This window comes from Diaphorina citri, unplaced genomic scaffold, assembly GCF_000475195.1.
Source record: "Diaphorina citri unplaced genomic scaffold, Diaci psyllid genome assembly version 1.1 scaffold1022, whole genome shotgun sequence".
NCBI lineage: Eukaryota > Metazoa > Arthropoda > Insecta > Hemiptera > Psyllidae > Diaphorina > Diaphorina citri.
This window is the reverse complement of record NW_007378452.1, coordinates 89,373-110,058: the sequence shown is the minus strand read 5'-3', so window position 1 is coordinate 110,058 and position 20,686 is coordinate 89,373. Positions and strand designations below refer to the sequence as shown.

General features: G+C 40.0%; 1 protein-coding gene and 1 long non-coding RNA gene across 2 annotated transcripts; both read right to left on the bottom strand.

Moving 5' to 3' along the window:
* Window positions 1-2,590: 2,590 nt before the first annotated feature.
* LOC113469302 lies at window positions 2,591-3,741 on the bottom strand. Its single transcript, XR_003392763.1, has 2 exons — window positions 3,114-3,741; window positions 2,591-2,830 (listed from the first exon to the last, which is right to left on the bottom strand). It is a non-coding gene; the product is annotated as an uncharacterized LOC113469302 (long non-coding RNA).
* Window positions 3,742-7,212: 3,471 nt separating this feature from the next.
* On the bottom strand, window positions 7,213-19,261 carry LOC103513759 (neprilysin-2-like). The gene is made up of 5 exons (XM_026826875.1): window positions 19,171-19,261; window positions 18,297-18,602; window positions 11,361-11,529; window positions 7,476-7,645; window positions 7,213-7,283 (listed from the first exon to the last, which is right to left on the bottom strand). Exons 1-5 carry the CDS (start codon window positions 19,256-19,258, stop codon window positions 7,273-7,275), a joined length of 744 nt encoding a protein of 247 aa, XP_026682676.1. The 5' UTR covers window positions 19,259-19,261; the 3' UTR covers window positions 7,213-7,272.
* Window positions 19,262-20,686: the final 1,425 nt, after the last annotated feature.

The following is a 20,686-nucleotide window of genomic DNA, read 5'->3' as shown; positions in this document are numbered from 1 at the left end:
TTACCCTTCATTCTGGTGACAAGCACTGTATGACCATCACAAGTGCAAAAGGTTTCTATTTCAATTACCGCCGGGGGTGGATTTCCTCCTGAACAGATTAAGATCGTTCCGGAACGGCTGACTTTCTCCTATCCTGGCTTCCTCGTTCCTTCGATTTTGGGGCGATACGGTTACAGTTTTCTGTCATATCTCTGACATCTCTACAAAAAAAAAAGAAAAAAAAGAAGAAGACGAAGAAGAAGAAGAAGAAGAAGAAGAAGAAGAAGAAGAAGAAGAAAATCATTTTTTTTTTGTTTTGGCCTGGAATCGAACGCCAATTTTCAATGCCTTAGGCACTTTAGGTGATGAAAAGGAAAAAAAGAACTCCTTTTATCGCCCTTATTGTTATCCCATACCCACTACACTATAACATTCCAAACCTACCCGTTTTTCATTCCTTTCAAATTTCTCCCGGCACACACTAATTGTATGTCTGGGAAAATTTCATTATTTCCTGATTAATTATGTAGGGAACAGAGAGAGCGCTACGAGGTAGGTATATGCACGGTACAGGAAAAAAAATCCAACAATCAAAAATGCATGAAGGTGTGAAGACTGAGAAGTTTCTGTAACAATGGCGCCGGTAGGTAATGGAATTTCTAGCGGTAGAAAAACGGGGATGTTAGAATGCCTTCAGGATGGGGATAGAATTTACATACAGGATACTCGAGATATGATGGGATGGAACCACCAGTAGCGGAGAACGCTGCCAATTTGATAGAGTCAGTTGTAATGACGGAGGTCTTTTCGTACCGAAATCGAAAGAGAAGGAGGACAGGACAGGAGAACATGTCGAACCCGCGGTCTAACGCTTGCAAGGTAACTAGGCTGACTGAATCTCATGTTTTATAGAAATGAAAACATTCTAGTTCAACATAGATTAAAAAAGTCATTAGAACTCATTTTATTTTGCATAGAAATGACACATTTTTGAAAATCATGTTCAGAACCCATAAAATCACAAATTCACAACAGTTTTCTGTCTCTAAAGCTGTGTTCAAACATAGTCGACGATGACGAGGTGAAGAGGTAAATCTATGTTGTCGATAGCGTTCCCTGCGTCCACAACCATCCCCATCCCTCCCAATCCCACCCCATTTTCTAATTTGGCTTTTGTCTCAGCGGTACAAGGTCCATTGTTCCCTGTAGTTTCCTATTCACATATCGGGGTGGCAAATGGGGGAGCATGTTGTGTTTCTGGAAATTACAATGGGGAGTTAGACAGGGCCCTCCCCTTCTCCCACGAATATCGAATGGGAGGGAATTTTTTCAGGGTGGGAGAAGAAACGAGAGGTATCTCCCTCCAACACTCTATGCGAGTCCGAATCCCCGTGTTATAGTGTTGAAGAAGAAGAAGGAAACGAAGGAGGAGGAGCAGGAGGAGGAGGAGGAGGAGAACATGGAGTAGGAGAAGGGGAAAGAGAAGAAGAGGAGAAGAAGATCTCTCTCTCCCCGTCATTTTCATTACTAATCCAAACAACAAATTAATCACCTATGAATACGAGAAAGAAAAGAAAGAGGGAAGAGAAGAAGAAGAAGAAGAAAGAGGAGGAGGAAGAAGAGGAGGAGAAAATTTCATACGAGCCTACATTGGTAACAGCACAAAAAGTAACATTACAAAAAGCCTAACTGGAAAAAAAAGTAATTTAAAACAAGTTATTTCGAAAAAAAGCTAAGTTAATTTGCAATATTAATTTCCGGAGGAGAAAAAAAGCAAAACGCTGAAAAGTGTGTGTAAGGGTATTCAAAAAGGATTAAATTTTCTGCTGAGGTATTTAAATCCACGTGAAAATCCCCGTCATAAATTACGAATTACACTTTTTTTTTTAATTGAGATTTATTTAGGGTCCTTTTTTATCTTAACATAAAACGGACCTGGCGTCCTGGACCTTCGCTAGAGTGGGGCTCAAATTTGAATAGCACATAAAATAAATTACCGTAAAAGAGCGAGTAGAGTAACCTTCGTGTTTTTTTCGCCCGATGTAGCTACTTGATACAGTGCTCGTTTCTAGGAGAGGGAAAGCGGTCGAAATAATGGCCAGCGTGTGACCGTCACATCGAGTCTTTTGACCTAGTCCATCTTGAGGGGCACTTACCCTTACTTCCTTTTGAGTTGGAAAAGGACTTTTAATTGTATTAGCCTGCTTAAATGCTTGTCACAAAATAATGTTGTTCCCCACTTACATAACATACCTAGGTAAATTTCCTCAGATGAAATCCAGATCTGAAGTCCACGGTGGTAAACACTGCATCACCGAGGTTGTTTTTATCTTAACATAAAACGGACCTGGCGTCCTGGACCTTTGCTAGAGTGGGGCTCAAATTTGAATAGCACATAAAATAAATTACCGTGAAAGAGCGAGTAGAGTAACCTTCGTGTTTTTTTCGCCCGATGTAGCCACTTGATACAGTGCTCGTCCCTAGGAGAAGGTAAGCGGTCGAAATAATGGCCAGCGTGTGACCGTCACATCGAGTCTTTGACCTAGTCCATCTTGAGGGGCACTTACCCTCACTTCCTTTTGAGTTGGAAAAGGACTTTTAATTGTATTTAGCCTGCTTAAATGCTTATCACAAAATAATGATGTTCCCCACTTACATAACATACCTAGGTAAATTTTCTCAGATGAAATCCAGATCTGAAGTCCACGGTGGTAAACACTGCATCACCGAGGTTGGTGTTTTTCCCAGTCCAATATTAGGGGCACTCGCCCTAACTTTGTTTAGGTAGGAAAAACGTTGATGTGACCCTTATAACTTGGGTAAATTCAGACTAGCGTTATTAAAACTTCATCTTCCTACATGGCCCGTTTTTTGTCTGGCTGTTTTACTCAAGATAATAAGTAGGGATAAGGTGGGCGGTTTTTGTACCCTTACTTCATAATATGGGAGACCTCTTTATGCTAATTTACACTGTAATGTTTAAACGCTAATTATATCTACATATGTTTAAAATGTTTTAAAGGGTTTTCTGATTTTAGAGTTTTTCAGAAGGCCTGAGATTTCCACTTCACAATATTTTAAGGGAGACCTTTTTATGCTAATTTACAGTGGTAATGTTCAAAGGCTCATTATACCTTCCTACATGGCCCGTTTTTTGTCTGGCTGTTTTACTCAAGATAATAAGTAGGGATAAGATGGGCGGTTTTTGTACCCTTACTTCATATCATGGGAGACCTCTTTATGCTAATTTACACTGTGATGTTTAAACGCTAATTATATCTACATATGTTTAAAATGTTTTAAAGGGTTTTGATTTTAGAGTTTGTCAGAAGGCCTGAGATTTCCACTTCACAATATTTGGGAGACCTTTTTATGCTAATTTACAGTGGTAATGTTCAAAGGATCATTATATTTCTGTATCTAGGTACCATATAAATATTAAAGGAAATAAATAAATGAATACAACTACCTATGCAGGTACATCTGTGTCCAATGTCCACGCGATTCAGTTTTCTTTAGTGTTTAGCACATTGCATACTTAAGTGAATTTCAAGGCGTTCATAAAAAAAATTGGCCTACAAAGTCCCCAGGACAAACAACAGCTAGGGTTGAGGAATAAAGGGAAAGGGGAGATAATTATCGAGGGAGGGACGGATTGTAATTGGTCAAGTGGAGGGGAGAGAGGGGGTATTTGGAGGGAGAGAGTTGTTTGAGGGAATTGGAGGAGGGGAGGTAATTATTGAGGGAGGGAAGGGAGATAATTGGTAATTAAAACTTAAATACCTAATTAATTATGTATCTTTTATAGTGTGTTCGAGTTTGTCAGAAGGAAATATTGGGCAGTTTGTTACATTCTTTAATCGTTATGCTACAGGAAATAAATAAATGAATACAACTACCTATGCAGGTACATCTGTGTCCAATGTCCACGCGGCTCAGTTTTTTTTTGTGTTTAGCACATTGCATACTTAAGTGAATTTCAAGGCGTTCATAAAAAAAATTGGCCCACAAAGTCCCAGGACAAACAACAGCTAGGGTTGAGAAATAAAGGGAAAGGGGGAGATAATTATCGAGGGAGGGACGGATTGTAATTGGTCAAGTGGAGGGGAGAGAGGGAATATTTGGAGTGAGGGAGTTGATTGAGGGAGAGGGAGGAGGGGAGCTAATTATTGAGGGAGGGAAGGGAGATAATTGGTGAAGAGGAGGGATTTTTTTTAGAAGGAGAGAAGAGAGGAGATATTTTTGGGGAGAGAGTTTTTTAGGTTTAGGAAGAAGAGGATTGGGGAAATGGGAAAGAGAAGGGGAGAGAGTCGATTGAAGAGGAGAACGGGGGGGGGGTAATTATTGCTGGAGAGGGTACGTAATTGAGTGGGAGGGTGAGAGAGAGGCATGTAGGACGTTGAAATTTTGAATTAATAACCAACCCCCAACATTTGTGTTTTTTTGGTGAGTGTGGGAATAATTTTCAGGGAATGGGTGTGTGAAGGGAGAGGGAGAGAGAGAGAAAGAGAGAGAGAGGAAGAGATAGAGAGAGAGAGAGGGGGGATATCTCGGCCCCAAAAAACAAGAGATAGGGTCAAATTTAAATTTCACTAATGAGACTAAATATGACCGACTGAATATCACCTACCCTCAAATGTAAATTAAAATAAAAAGCCTTCAATTTTACTCTCAAGCTGCGTCCACACTAACGACGAACAAAATCGGTCGCCATCAGTTGGAACATATAAAGCGGATGAATATGCGGTCACTTGACCCAAAATATTACCGAATCGCGGACTTTGTTTTCAGGCAACTACGTAATTGCAGACAGATTTGGTTTTATGAACCTATTTTATTGACCACCCTGGATTTGATATTTTCCCCTTGTTTATAAACACATCGGGAAGCTAAATTAAGTAAAATCAAAGGATTTTGGTAGGGGGAGGGGCGAATGTATACTTGTTTCAGGCAATGTCGATGGACATTGATCGCCTAACCATAATTTTTCTTTCATATCGCCCCCACAATGAAATAGAATTGATGGTTGTGGCTCGCCGCTCAACTTTTTTGTCTGGACTTCTTGCTCCCGCACTATGAAAAGGTTGTTGACCTTGTATAAAACATATCACTTTATTTATTTATTTTAGACTGTCAGCTTAGAACAAGTTGTTCCATTATAACAAGTTGTCACTTTACGAGCATTTCAGGTAAATTCTTAGAAACTTAACGCATTCTTTAGACCTGTTTGGACACCTTCACGGGTACACCACATGTTCATCAGTAACAGCCAATGACGGTCTCCTGTAGTCAAGAGAAAACCGCTTTCCCTTCCTCAACCGTTTCATGTGTATCCGCGTCACATCAATTGAGTCCCGTTGCTTACTCAGAATTTTCAAATCCAACAGGGCCGCCTCGTCGACAGAATCCCGAGGAAGCGATGTGTTCACGCTTAGTTCCTCTTCGACGTTTGAGGAAGCTTTGAGTTTCCTAGTTGGGGAGCGTGGGAGACTGGGGAGGCGGGTGGTGGTTTTGCCGGTGATGGGGTAGAGGGGAAAATGTTTGATGAAGTAACAGGTGACGCATGTGCTGAGTAGAGCGAGACAGGTGAACTCTGGAGGGAGGGAGAGAGAGAGAGAGAGAGAGAGAGAGGGAGAGAACGAGAGAAAAAAAAATCAATGAGAAAGAGAGAGTAAAAATTAAAGGTGGTTTTGGCTCTCGAGAGTTACCTCAAATGGGTAACGTTATCCGCCAGCTAATATGGGGAGGAAAATGGGCCAACACCAGAAGAGGTTAGACAAGTATTCTTTCAATCATTCAAATGGAAAAGTACCTACTAAAACTTGGTAGATTATTCTGTCCCCAGTCCCCCTTTTCATCTAGGTTTGTGGACCTACTGAACCTATCAAGCTTGAATTTTTCAGTAAATGTTCAATGAGAATGAATCTATGTTCGAAAATGATTGAAATACTCGAGTATATTGGATAAAAAAATGTTGAATGTTTAGCATGCTTGTTGTTCAGTTAGGTTCAGTCTATATTTATTCCGGTATACAGGGTGTTGTTGAGTTTAGGGACACGGACCAGTAGTACCTATGAAATTTGTGACGAGTATTTAAAAAAATGCTCAACACAATTCCTTTTTCTTGTAGATAATGCATAAAATGCAGTCGATAAATTTCTTTTGCTGAGCGTTTTTCGCACATTGACAGCACAAGCACATGCTAAAGAAAATATCCCACATACCTATTGGGTGTAAGGAAGTCTGGAGTGTGTAAATTGTGTGTGAAAAAAGTTTGACGAGGGGAAAATGGAAACGCTGCATTCTTCGCACAGAGGATTTGTGGCTTAGTATGCTTCACGAACATAATTCTCTTCCATTTTCAACTGTGGGAATGAAGGAGTTTGAGGGGAAGGAGGAAATTGGATGTGAAATAGAGGAGTAGGATGTGAAGGAATGGAGGAGGAGGAAGAATTGTGGCTTAGTATGCTTCACGAACATAATTCTCTTCCATTTTCAACTGTGGGAATGAAGGAGTTTGAGGGGAAGGAGGAAATTGGATATGAAATAGAGGAGTAGGATGTGAAGGAATGGAGGAGGAGGAAGAAGAAGAAGAAGAAGAAGAAGAAGAAGAGGAAGAGGAGGAGGTAGAAGGAGGAGGACGAGGAGGAGGAGGAGGAGGAGGAGGAGGAAAAGGAGATGGAGGAGGAGGAGGAAATTGGATGTGGAAGTGGAGGAGTAGGATGTGATGGAATGGAGAAGGAGGAAGAAGAAGAAGAGGAGTAGAAGGAGGCGGAAGAGGAGCAGGAGGAGGAAGAAGATAAGAAGGAGGAGGAGGAAAAGGAAGAGGAGGAGGAAATTGGATGTGAAAGTGGAGGAGTAGGATATGAAAGAGGAGGAGAAATAAGAAAAGGAAGAGGAGGAGAAGAAGGAGAAGGAGATGGTTCTAGAGTAGAAACGAGAATAGGATTGAAAAGGAGGATAATTTGGGAATGGAAGAGGAGGAGAAGGAGGCGGAAGAGGAGGAGGCGGAAGAGGATGAGGAATAGGAGGTGGAATTTGGTTGAAGGATTTCTCAGCAGCTAAAAGCTACAGTTGGGAAAATAATGTGTCGACAGTAACTTTGGAGGAGATTTATTAGCACACAAATAGACATAGGAACTTACATCGACTTCTTGTATGTTGTATGGATAAGAGCCCGTTCCCACTTGTCGTGTCGTGTGTAAGTGGGAACACCCAATCAGGTGAACCAAAGTGCTGTCTGGACACTGGTCAGAGGATAACACTGCTGAACTGTTCGTCAGCAATGAACAATTAGTGAACAACTGAAAAAAAAAAAACAAGAAAGAAAATTTTCCTTGATAAAGCCTACAAAGTAAGTAAGGTAGGCCAACAAAGTAAGTACATACCTATAATTAGGTCTATAGGATGGACAGTAAAAAAGGTTATTGAAAATTGGGATAGACTTGTGTTCAAAATAGTTTTTGGGTAAAAATGTTAAAGTTCTTGTGTTTTACCTGACAATACCTGGGTTCGATTCGGGCCGGTGCACATTTCTTGACAACCAGCCTGACACGGTGAGCCGAACACGATCCCATCTGAAGAGCACAGCGGTGCAACAGGCAGATGTTTCATTGAGGTGTCACAACTGCACTCATGTGTTGAGTGTAAGCTGACCTTCAGTTTCCTGTGGGAATAGAATAGAATTAACTGAATTAGAAAAATTAGATTCAATCACCATGGTTGTTTCAGCGGCTTCAGCTGTAGCCGAATGGTTATGGCTGAATAAGAAACTCCTGCACCGCATTCAAACATTGTGTTGTGGTTATATAAAGGTGGCGTTCCGATCCTAGCTGCCGGGTCGCGCGACCCGGTCGCGCTGCCAAGCTGCCTGGTCCCGCCATAAAGGTGACTTTCCGATCCTAGCTATTATTACAAAAATAGTATTTTAAATCACATGAAAACCTCATGGGCAGCGCGACCACACTGCTCTCAGAGCGACTGGGCAGCGCGACCCGGGAGCTTGGTTCGGAAAGTACTTCATAAGAATACATAGGAAGCAGTAGGCAGCGGTCGCACAGATCGGCAGCGCGACCGGGAAGCGCGACCCGGCAGCTAGGATCGGAACGCCACCTTAAGGTGTAGGCTTTTTTTTTACAGTCCTAGCAAGTCTAACCAGGTACATAACTACAACCTAAAGACCCGTAAGCTCAATATTGAGCAAGTTTTTTGTTTTTGTTTTTTTAATTATAATTATTAACCAATATTGACATGAACATTAAGAATCTTTCAATTAACTAAGCATTAAGCATTTAGATTAGATTTCAATTAGATTATATCAATAACTTTTGGTAAAAAGGGACTTTTCAGTCCTACGCAGTCTAAATAAAGTACCTATTTGTAACTTTTAATTAATTTGAACAAATGTGTTATCAACTTTTCATACCAATGTGATCTCCACACAGTAGGAGACGAGTATGAATGAATTTCTACATTTAATGTTAGGCAGGTTATCCCCCATAGTTCATGCCGATGTAATCTCCAGGGACCTCTCATACAGTACATTCAGCATTTAGCAAAATATTCCAACAGACCATGTTTCAGTATTCACCTCTCCGCCCTGATATCTTCCTGTCAGGGCAGATCACAGCCCAAGTAGGCGTCCACAACGGAGAACCCATAGCCTAGTACCGACCCAAGAGAAAATAAACAAACCATGTTAATGAATAGAACCGTCCTCAACGGAGTCTTGACCATAGTGCCGACCCTCACAGGAGATGAAGAAATTGAGCCTAGTATTTCTGCGATGGTTGATGGTCTCGGCGGGGGTCAATGTTCCATGGTTTATGGTCGCCGTTGTGGCCGTACACTAACGGGGTTTTCCCCGAAGGATATCTCCTACAATGGGCCGGCCCCTTCTTGCAACATTTTTTGCAAAGAAGAAACAAAACCTGGTGATTTAAGGATCCTTTACCGTTTCAGATTCCCTGCCCGGGGGAAATTGGACCGAGTAAACCTCCCTGTGTACGACCCTGATCTCCGTATCTATTTCCCTTTCCAATCTCTCCCTTCTTTCCCTATTATCATACAAGCATGAAATTATGTGCTAGCTTCACTCATATCACCTCTGATAATAATACGTATATGCATACGGGTTGTACGTTGTACCCTTGTCAGTCCGTTGCAAACCAGGTATGCTGTGTGTTGGACTTGACATGGGGTCAAGCTGGTGTGAAGTCCGTTAAGGTAGAAACACACTACCATCACGTGATCTCATGGGGAGTCAGAAAGATGTAGTTGTACAAAGTTATGAGCTCACGTGACGTCATAGTAGTAGGTATGGCTGTCCGGAACGAGACTACCTACAATATTATTTGAAAACTGTGAATGTGAACTGCATCTTTCTGACTCCCCTTGAGTTCACGTGACGTGGTGGTAGTGTGTTTTTACCTTCATTCTGATGTTGGCCCTATCATATTTTTATCTTGTGAGATTATTCTGCTTTTCTGCTGTTCAACCTATCGTATTTTTCTCTTGTTTCGTTCTAATTAGTGTCAACCTTTCAAGCTGTCAAGCAAATCGTCAAAATAGGTGTGCGTGATTTACATAACTACTCAGAATCTCTTGTTAAAGTGTTTGTTAACCTTTAAACTGCAACAGTGCTTAAATCAGTCACATGTTTCTTTTGTTATGCATACTATGTGGGAGTGCCAATTTTTTGTCTCCCTTGCATTTTCCACTTACCCACCACCATTCTCTCAATCGATGTCGACTGAAACCGCACTGCCTCAACAACATAGATTCACCTCGTCGGTCGACAGACGTCGACCATGTGTGGTTATCTTGTGTGATTATTCTGCTATTTTTGACCTATTGTATTTTCTCTTGTTTTGTTCTAATTAGTGTCAACTTCTCAAGCTGTCAACCAAATTGTCAAGTCGAAATAGGTATGAGCGATTTGCATACATTAACTACTTAGAATCTCTTGTTAAAGTGTTTGTTAACCTTTAAACTGAAACAGTGCTTAAATCAGTCACATGTTTCTTTTGTTATGCACACTATGTGGGAGTGCCAATTTTTTGTCTCCCCTTCATTTTCCACTTACCCACCACCATTCTCTCAATCGATGTCGACTGAAACCGTACTGCCTCGACAACATAGATTCACCTCGTCGATCGATCGACGGCCGTCGACCATGTGTAAACAATGGACATAGCTGTATACCGTCTACCATCATTCTTTCATGTTACTTTTCCACCAACAACCAGTTTCAGTGTACCTACTTCATTTTCTTCGCCTTTTCCCGTGTACAGACGGGGTCGGCGTTTTTCGTCAGCCTCTCAATCAACCCTATCTAGGGTCATTTCTTTGGGCTGACATTTGGTTTTGGCTACAAATTTTACTTTCACCAGTTTCATATACATTACCTCTTAGATTGAGTTCACTCGTTTTTCTGGCAATATCTTCAATCTGACATTCGGAAAAAAAAAAAATCGTGTGAAACTCACCATTTGGAACGGCGTCTAAGGCGGAATGCACACTAGAGGAACGCGTTTCATGAAATCCAGTGTGCTCTGCACTGTGTTTAGCTGTGTCCAACTGTCCATACACACTTACACAGTGGACGGCCGTCGATAAATGGGAAAAAAATTCAAAGGACAACTTTCTTTTTAATACAATCGGCCGTCGACTATGTGGACATGGACACAGCTTTAATCTTATTCGTCTGATGAAACGCGTCTCCAGTGTGCATTCCGCCTAGATGTCCCTTGTTCCATGACACACGAAGTATTGAAAGTAATGCGGTAAGGAGCTGTCTTCAGAATTTATTTGTTGTGTATTCCGAGAGATTTACACTCACACTATGTGTCAGGATGATATTGTCTCCATAGGGATCGATACCCGGAAAACGACAACCACATTTTGTGCCTCTACAATGTCCTGTTGAAGTGTTTTTTACAATCGAACAAGCTTGAATACTATTCGCACATTTCGTCCGACACAGCTTTGATCTTATTCGTCTGATGAAATGCGTCTCCAGTGTGCATTCCGCCAGTGATAGAAGTTACTATCTTTATGCCATTGTAGGCGCAGCTGTTGGTGTTGGTACCTAGATTTCACTTTGGGATGAAAATGGTTCGGCAGCAATAATGTAATGGTTCAGTAGCAGCAGCAGCAGCAGCGGCAAACCAAGGCGGCTTCAGTGGTATGGACACGTGATGCGAGGTAGCAACGAACTCACTAGGGATGTGTTGGTTGGAGAGATACAAGGCCGAAGACTCCCAGGCAGACCCAGAACCATTTGGAGGAGGAAACTTGTCGAGGCAGTGAATCAACTTCGGTCCAAGATGCCACGGCAGTAAGTAAAAGTAACAATAATGCAAATTCCAATCTCAACTTACCTGTCATCTAATTGGATAAGATCTCGAGTGAAGATGGTCACAAACACAAGCATGAAGACTAGACACATTATATTCCAAGTGACGAGCTTGCGAGCAGTGGGCTGAGATTTGAAAATGAGCCAACCAGTGACGAGCAGGCAGATTGATGGACCAATAGCGTTGACAGGTCCTGTAGGATATAGGAATGATATAGGGTAAATAGGGTTGCAAGAATGATAATTACATCGGATACTCGATATATCGAAGTTTAAAAACATCGATGTATCGAACATCGATGTTTTCGTCTCGATGTCCCAACCCTACTCTAAACAGTTCTACAACTTTGGGACGTTTTCCAAGGAACATAACACAATTCTCCCAGGTCCAACAAACAGGAGGGACACTCAATAAGTACCTAGAGATCGTACAGGTACACAGATTAGATATAACTACCTACATTGTGAAGAATTTTGTATACTTTTTTTTACCTCGCTGTTTTTCTGTTTTCTCCATAAGTGAATATCATAAAGACCCTTAAATAATAACTTTAATACCTTGTTCGAAATAGCTCGTGTGAGTATTTGTGTTGTTTTCAAATTTGAGTTTAGTTTGCGCTTTTTTTCTCTCTTTACAGTCTTTACCTTTAATATCTCGAGTAATGTGTGGATATGTTTTAGGCGGCGTCCATACTTACTACTTAGTGAGGTTGTGTTTTTGCTTGTTTGTTACTTTGTACATTCTGCTGAATGGTAGGTATTATATTAGGAACATCCTTTCTTCTATCCTCATAGCTTTTTCAATTGGGGATTGGAATTCTTTCTTGTCTCTCGCAATTCTGATCATTTGTGTGAACTTCACAATCATACCTTCTTGTACCTATGTAACAGCAGATGATCTGTCGAACCAGATTCTGAGGTTAGCCAACCACGAGATTCTTCTTCTGCCGGAAGAGTGCTCTTGATTTTGCCTTGATGTTGGAGAAGACCGGGAGCAGAACTGTTCCGGATTGCCACCAACAAATTAAGAATAGCCATGATGATCGCCAACATTCGGAACGGATAGGCACTCAAAGAAAAACACCCAATTGTTAAATAATGTCATGATGTGAAAACATTTCAAAGTTCGAAGCTCTTCAAGAAATATTCTTCTTGAATACAGAGCTTGAATATTTTCCCAAATATAGTTTTTTTTTTTTTTTTTTTTTTACTTTTGTCAAGAACAACTTCAACTTTGTAATGCCAGCAAACAAAAAAAGCTGCAAATGTACGACTTTTTTCTAGAATTAAATTAGATTCAGAAAATGGTGGCCGCTGGGCATTTCTTCATGAAGGGAAGCGAGCATGAAGTTTTATAAAATTTAGGTGCCTGCAAATTTGTTTTCCGTGTTTTTCTGTCAAGAAAACCTTACATTTCCCCTCCGCCACCTTTTTCTTTCTTCTCCTCTACTCTATCCCTTCCTTCCCTCTCTATTCCTCTTTTCTCCTATTCATTTTTTCCCACTTCTTTCTCTACTTCATCCCTCCCTCCCTTTTCTCTCTATTCCTTCTTCCCACCTCTTTCACTACTCGATCCCTCCCTTTTTTTATTTCGTAGCAATGGAACAACTGCTACATTGGACGCTTGTGGCCTGTGTCGTAGCATGCCCATCCCGTGGGATGTCTTTCATCAGATGGGCGAGAAGAGACACAATACTTCCCATTTAGGTGCTGGGTCAACACGAGAACACCAGAAAGTAACCCGTTGAAATATTTGCAATCGAAAAACGAGTACAATTTTTTGTCGATGGTGGGATTCGAACCCGGGACCTTCTGCATGGCAAGCAAGCGCGTTACCACTGGACCAACCGTGCTTGGTGCATTTGATCTTGTTGGCGATGCATTTTTGACGGCTTTCTCCCATCTCCACTAACTCTAAACAGTTCTAGGTACAACTTTGGGACGTTTTCCAAGGAACACAATTCTCCCAGGTCCAACAAACAGGAGGGACACTCAACAAGTACCTAGAGCTCGTCCAGGTACAGTACACAGATTAGATATAACTACCTACATTGTGAAGAATTTTGTATACTTTTTTTTTAGCTCGCTGTTTTTCTGTTTTCTCCATAAGTGAATATTATAAAGACCGGAGCATTGTTCATTACAGGTATTAGAAGCTGGAAATAACTTTCAGGTAAAGTACAGTGTACCTAGAACTGGAGAACCAGAGGTACCCGAGTACCCAATAGAACATGGTGCCCATAAATATCCTTACATCGAGCCGAGATAGAGGGAACTGATCTGTGGTCCGGACGATTTGGTGATCATTCTGGTCTTGGAGGAAACGTTTAGGTCCGTCGCACATTTGAAACCTATGATTTAAAAAAAAAGTTGAGTGTTTCATCGCCGTTTTTTATTTCGTAGCAATATTTGTTACCCTTGGGACCTTAGTAAGACAATTTCCTTGAAATTTGTTATGACACCGATTTCGGCTTTTGGATTGAAGATTGAGCTTAGCATAAAGGTTTCTCATCTAAAAGTAGGTTTCTCACCTAAAAATTAGAGCTAGATCTGGAACAAACTTTCTTTGAACTCATTTGCTTGGGAGGTGGTTGTATTTTCCTTTCGGGAAACTTTCGGAAACGCAACCGGTTCTGGTGGTGCACTATATTGATTTCCTTATGGTTTAGTACAGGCAACATATCAGTTCCCAAGTTTCCCAAAAGGAAAATAAGAGAGGCACAATACTCCCCATTTAGGTGCTGGGTCAACACGAGAACACCAGAAAGTAACCCGTTGAAATATTTGCAATCGAAAAACGATAATGATAATGAGATAGTCTCTAGTATGAGTACGCTAAAAGTTGCGCAACTCTGAAATGAATCCTTTGGTCCTCAAATTTCAAGATGAGAGCTCATTTGTATGAGAAAATGTGAAAAAAATCCCGCAAAAACCAGTTTTTTCGGTTTTTTGGCTTTATTGTTTTCCGGACAAAATTTGCACCACCATTTTCGTGATCCTGGTAAAAAGACCTTTAATTTGATATATTTATAGGTCGACCAGGTTTGGATAAGTCCTTCTAATCGTGAAGTGGAAAATCAGCAGTAAACCAATGGAAAATGTCTGTCATCTGACCTAATCAAAAGTTTTCCTTTCTCATTTAAATACACAATGTTTCCATGTTTTCTTCTTCCTAAATCGTGAAGTGGAAAATCAGCAGTAAAAACTTGAGTAAAGAACCGAGGAGGTATTACTCATAAATTATTCCCGAGTCCTCTCAACTTTTGAGACATGGAAAATGAAACAATTTCTGCTCCAACTGGTGGGTTTTCATTTTGTATAATAAATATACCCAATACGAGTAGCACCCCCCATCGCTCCCCTTATTGGCCTTGCCTTGCCTTAGCTTGTTATAAAAAGGTAGAACCATGGTTATGGCTATTTGGGCTATAGCCAGCCACTCACTATCAGGTAGACTTGGCAGGTACACCTGAACAGGTCCTCTTGTCAGGTCTACCTGATAGTGAGTGGCCGGCTTATATTATATGAAAAATAAAGGCCGAAGCGAAGGAGTTAAGGCTTCCTGCCTCCCCCTATAAACGGTCCAGGTGCGTTCTTCAATGAAAATATACGAATAACGGACGGCAGGATAGAATGCACAGAAATTAATATTTTCTGAGTCATAAGGAATGGACGTAGAACGATACCAGCGGCACGAGTTTAATGCTTTAATTGGTGCGTTTTATTTAACACTTAACCGTTAGTTCGGTTTAGTCAAGGTCACTACCTCCCCTCACATGGAAGTGTGTTTATGACGTGAGGGGCGTTAACCTTAACCATATTTAACCTAATCAGATAAGGTTCAATCAATGTGATTTCTCAATTTGTACAAAACAATACAGATAAGGTTCGTTCTCGGAACGGCTGGTTTTCTCCTATTCTCTCTTCCTTCCCTCTTTCCGGTATTGGGACAATAAGAAATAAGCAGTCACTCTATCAAGGGGGAAAAAACTGAATGCAATCCGTAACTGATGTTCGTCAAAATAAATGCAATACAATGAGAGTGTGTTTGGGGCTTTGGGGGTAAAGAAAACAAGAGCACGTGTATATTTTTAAAGAAAAGTACAATACAGGTAGGGATGTAAGAAATGAACATCACACGACTTTCCTTATCCTATTGAATGGTGCTCTTTGGGGTGTTCTGTTGTAACCATTTACAATATCTCTAACCGTTTAGTCAGTATAGCTGAAAACCGCCAAAAAGCGGTCGAAACCCGCCAAAAAGCGGTAAAAATACCGCCAACCGCAGAACCCATTTTAACCAAACGTTTTGTGTTGCATCCTTGTCACATTTGTGAACTAGATACCAAATTTCAAGTCTTCAGCTTATACCGTTCCCGAGATATTGTTAAATTACACCGAAAACCGCCAAAAAGTGGTAAAATGCCGCCAAGCGTTGCACCGGTCTTAAACAAAAGTTTCGTGTCGCATCCTTGTCACATGAAAGATACATACCAAATTTCAAATTTCTAGCTCTTACCGTTCTCGAGATATTTTGTTTACAGACAGACACACACACGGACCAATGTGTTGCATCCTTGTCACATTTGACATCTACATACCTAACATACCAAATTTCAACTCTCTAGCTCTTACCGTTTTTGAGATATTTTGTTTACAGACAGACAGACACAGAGACACACACACGGACCAATGGCTGAAACTTTGGATTTAGGCTCTAGGGACCTCAAAACGTGTTTTGGCACTAAAATCTGACCATCGAAAATTTGACCCGATTACATTACTTTCCTTCCTATAGGATAAGGAAAGTAAAAAGAGGTGCTGTACCACGGAAACTTGTGAAACATAAGATCTCGTTAGAAAATAAACCTGTCCAAAGTTTACAACCGCACTCGGAGTGAATTCAATGCAAGGGAATGAGAAAACAATGAGAACATGGGAAGTAGTTGCTATTGCATTTCCCGACCATAATCCTAATCCTAGCCCTGTGTTCTCACACTTCTAGCTCATGCTATTCTGAGAAATGTGAGTCCGTACAACATACCAAAACTTATCACTTATCAGCAAATAATAGAAAATAGTAATAACTGTATATAAGCACGATCTTTCCAAGAAAAAGAAACAGCAGGATTGTGTTTGCTAATTGAAGAAAGATACAAATTGTGGTGAAGCTGAGTTTTGTGGGTATTGGAACAGGAAGTGCTAATTTTCTAAGCGTCAGACACTTTTTGCATTTGTGGACGTATCGAGGTGAATTGAATTTTAATTGTCAATTGAATTTTTCATTCGTGAGACACCGCAGACGAAAGATCTAATAACGAACAGGTACTAGGTACTCACGTCCAGGTACCATTTCCAACAATTTACTTGGTATACCATACTATCTTTATGTATGTATCTAGTCTTTTGGAATACAATTTTTACTATCCAGGTGTAAATCTACAAATCCTACCAATTATGCAATCCCCACTTATTTATGTTGTTAAGACACGGCGAATTAATAATACCCCTAAAGTAATTCATGCAAAAATAATGAATCGTAGTTAAACTCTTGGATTAAACAATCAGATTTTTGATTTCAAAATAATTCACTGCTTTTGGGGAACGGGGACGGGCACGCGGGAAAATAATTCAAAAAAAAAAAAAAAAAAAAAAAAAAAAAAAAAAAATGGCCAATCAGATTTGCTTTCACAGGTTTACACTTGAACCGAGTTTAAATTCACTTTCTGGACCCGGGCACCAGTGTAGGTGTACATTTTTTGTCCCTTATCAAATCACTTCAACTTTTGCTGAAATCGAAGAAGATCGAGGTGTCTTAAAAGTAATTTTTGACATAGGTTTACATATTATGTTCGATTTTCTCTAAATCGAAAGTTTTCACCTGCTTTATATGCCATCTTTTATACTTGTATTCTTTTTCTCTGGTGAACCGAGTTTAAATTCACTTTCTGGACCCGGGCACCAGTGTAGGTGTACATTTTTTTGTCCCTTTTCAAATCACTTCAACTTTTGCTAAAATCGAAGAAGATCGAAGTGTCTTAAAAGTAATTTTTGACATAGGTTTACATATTATGTTCGATTTTCTCTAAATCGAAAGTTTTTACCTGCTTTATATGCCGTCTTTTATACTTGTATTCTTTTTCTCTGGACTTGACAGTCCCATCTCTCTCTCTCTTTCTCTCTCTCTCTCTCTCTCTCTCTCTCTCTCTCTCTCTCTCTCTCTCTCTCTCTCTCTCTCTCTCTCTCTCTCTTTTTCCGTCCTTTTCTTTATTTGCAGGAAAACTGTGGAACCCATGCAATTTCCTTTTTCAATTGTGTGTTCTTTTCTCTCTACCTCCTTTTCCTTCCTTTCTCTCTCTCCCTCCCTCCTCCTGTCACTCAATACTCTCTCTCCTTCTGTTTTCATGCTTATTGGCTTTTTAAAACTTCTACCTAGTAACTTGAAATTAAATATTTATTTTGTTAAAAAAATTGTGGTTAGTACAATATTTTGCTTCTGTTCTCTTCATGCTCCACAAAGCCCCTTTCTTTTTTTTTCAATCCAAATCCCTCTTCTGTGCTTGCCATTCATTTCTCTTTGAAGTTGTAAAGTTACGAATACTTGTCCCAATTCAAAAAATAATAGAAAATTGAAATATTTATTTTGTTAAAAAAATTGTGGTTAGTACAATATTTTGCTTCTGTTCTCTTCATGCTCCACAAAGCCCCTTTCTTTTTTTTCAATCCAAATCCCTCCTCTGTGCTTGCCATTCATTTCTCTTTGAAGTTGTAAAGTTACGAATACTTGTCCCAATTCAAAAAATAATAGAAAATTCAATAAATCTGGAAGAATGAGATGATTTATTTTTGTCCCAATGCATTTTAGGTACCCTACCTTGTCTGTTTCTAACTAGAAAGTTTTTCAGTGTTCTTTTACCTGTAATTGCTTTTATTGCCACCCAATGATAGTGTGACTGTTTACCTATCCGAAGATCTTTGTAGTGAAGATCTATCTTGTCATCATCTAGTAATTCATCTGGATAGCCAATGTGCACTTTGAGAACTTTGGATTTCTCCAAGGCATTCTTTTTTGTTTGAGGATCCATCCAAGATACATTCTGCAAGATATAGTCCATCTCTTGTCTTAAGTTGTTCACCAATTCCAAAGCATTTTCTTTCGATGTTCGATCAAAGAAATGGCGGACATACAGTGAGCCTACTGCCAGGGAAAACTTTTCAGCAACCTCATCCACGCACCTTTGAGAACGAATTCGAGTTGAATTGACGCCTGGAGAACGTTAAGAGAATGGTATGTACTTTATTTTGTGTAGGAAAGAGGGTATGCGTGCCGGAGGCCATTTGTTGTTTGTCCTCGGGGCTAAACAAGGCTCTCAAATGTACGCACGCAAAATTAACCCCATTTTTTAACCCTGATTTTCCATTCATTTGTTCAATTTTTCAACAAAAATCCGTCAGAATATGCTAACATCAATATATGAACAAGTCCTTTGTCTAATTAACAGGCGCTCAACATGACTCATTTTCATAATTTTATTTCATTAGTTAATATTTTCCCTTGTCCCATAAATTAATTCTGAAAATGCTTTGTTCATTTTAAGAAGTGAAATACGATGTCGTGTCGTGTGATGTTAACATTACATTTCAACGGGTCCCTTTGGTGTTTCCCTCACGAAGTTCCTTGCCTCCTCCATATTTTCATAGTATTTCTCTCAAATATGCTATAAGATTTTCAACAGCCCTTTGTAGTAAAATGTAAAACGCAATATCCCTATTAATTCATAAGGCCCAACTAGGCACAATACCTACATAAATTATTCCTCAGACATATTTATTACCTGTGAGGACATATTTGAAGTCGTGGTAAGGGCGACGGGCACTCTTGCACAAGTAAGCGCTTGAGGAAAGAACGGTTTGCATGAGCATATAGTTTGCCAATATGGTAAAATGCCGCCAAGCGTTGCACCGGTCTTAAACAAAAGTTTCGTGTCGCATCCTTGTCACATGAAAGATACATACCAAATTTCAAATTTCTAGCTCTTACCGTTCTCGAGATATTTTGTTTACAGACAGACAGACACACACACGGACCAATGGCTGAAACTTTGGATTTAGACTCTAGGGACCTCAAAACGTGTTTTGGCACTAAAATCTGACCATCGAAAATTTGACCCGATCACATTACTTTCCTTCCTATAGGATAAGGAAAGTAAAAAGAGGTGCTGTACCACGGAAACTTGTGAAACATAAGATCTCGTTAGAAAATAAACCTGTCCAAAGTTTACAACCGCACTCGGAGTGAATTCAATGCAAGGGAATGAGAAAACAATGAGAACATGGGAAGTAGTTACTATTGCATTTCCCGACCATAATCCTAACCCTGGTCCTGTGTTCTCACACTTCTAGCTCTTGCCAGTCTGAGAAATGTGAATCCGTACAACATACTAAAACTTATCACTTATCAGCAAATAATAGAAAATAATAATAACTGTGTATAAGCACGATCTTTCCAAGAAGAAGACGAAGAAGAAGAAGAAGAAGAAACAGCAGGATTGTGTTTGCTAATTGAAGAAAGATACAAATTGTGGTGAAGCTGAGTTTTGTGGGTATTGGAACAGGAAGTGCTAATTTTCTATTAAGCGTCAGACATCTTTTTATGTTTTATGTGTTCTAATAAAACGAGCAGATTGCATTTAGCTTCGTTATAAAATTTCATTTTCAATCAGTTTCCTTTTTTTTATGGCTGAGCTTTAGATTGTATTACGTGACAGTGCTTGAAATCTCCCTCCCACACATACCCAGACAACACAACCACATGAGCTCGACCTAATGAGGGATTTTCACGAAGGCCCTGTCTAAAACAAACTGTCTAAATTTTGTAGCACATGGCCGTGGTCAAAGGTCTTGTTAACCCTTATATGTGGTATGATTATTATAGCGTGTTAAAAGGGGAGAAGACATAATTCCTACAAATACCCACAAATGAAACAAAAGCAATAAAATTTCTGAATTTCTTTCCTTCTTCCCTCCCTATATTTCTCTTCCTGAATCCTATCTCTCTTCACTGTGTGACCGCCTCACCTTCTTCTCTTCCCACCCTTTTCTGCTTTCTCTTTCCTAGAATTTAGCCTTGGGTTAGGAGGAATTTTTGTGTACAATTTCATACTGAAATTTAACCTAATCAGATAAGGTTCAATCAATGTGATTTCTCAATTTGTACAAAACAATACAGATAAGGTTCGTTCTCGGAACGGCTGGCTTTCTCCTATTCTTTCTTTCCGGTATTGGGACAATAAGAAATAAGCATGCAGTCACTCTATCAAGGGGGAAAAAACTGAATGCAATCCGTAACCG

Bases quoted from the DNA above. Each gene is read 5' to 3' on its own strand.
- LOC103513759 (XM_026826875.1), bottom strand. From the start codon at position 19,258: ATGCTCATGCAAACCGTTCTTTCCTCAAGCGCTTACTTGTGCAAGAGT. The intron at 11,530-18,296 runs GTAAACAGTCAC...TATATCCTACAG, and splicing joins CTACAAAGATCTTCGGATAG to GACCTGTCAACGCTATTGGT. The intron at 7,646-11,360 runs GTAAGTTGAGAT...CTATTCCCACAG, and splicing joins CTTATCCAATTAGATGACAG to GAAACTGAAGGTCAGCTTAC.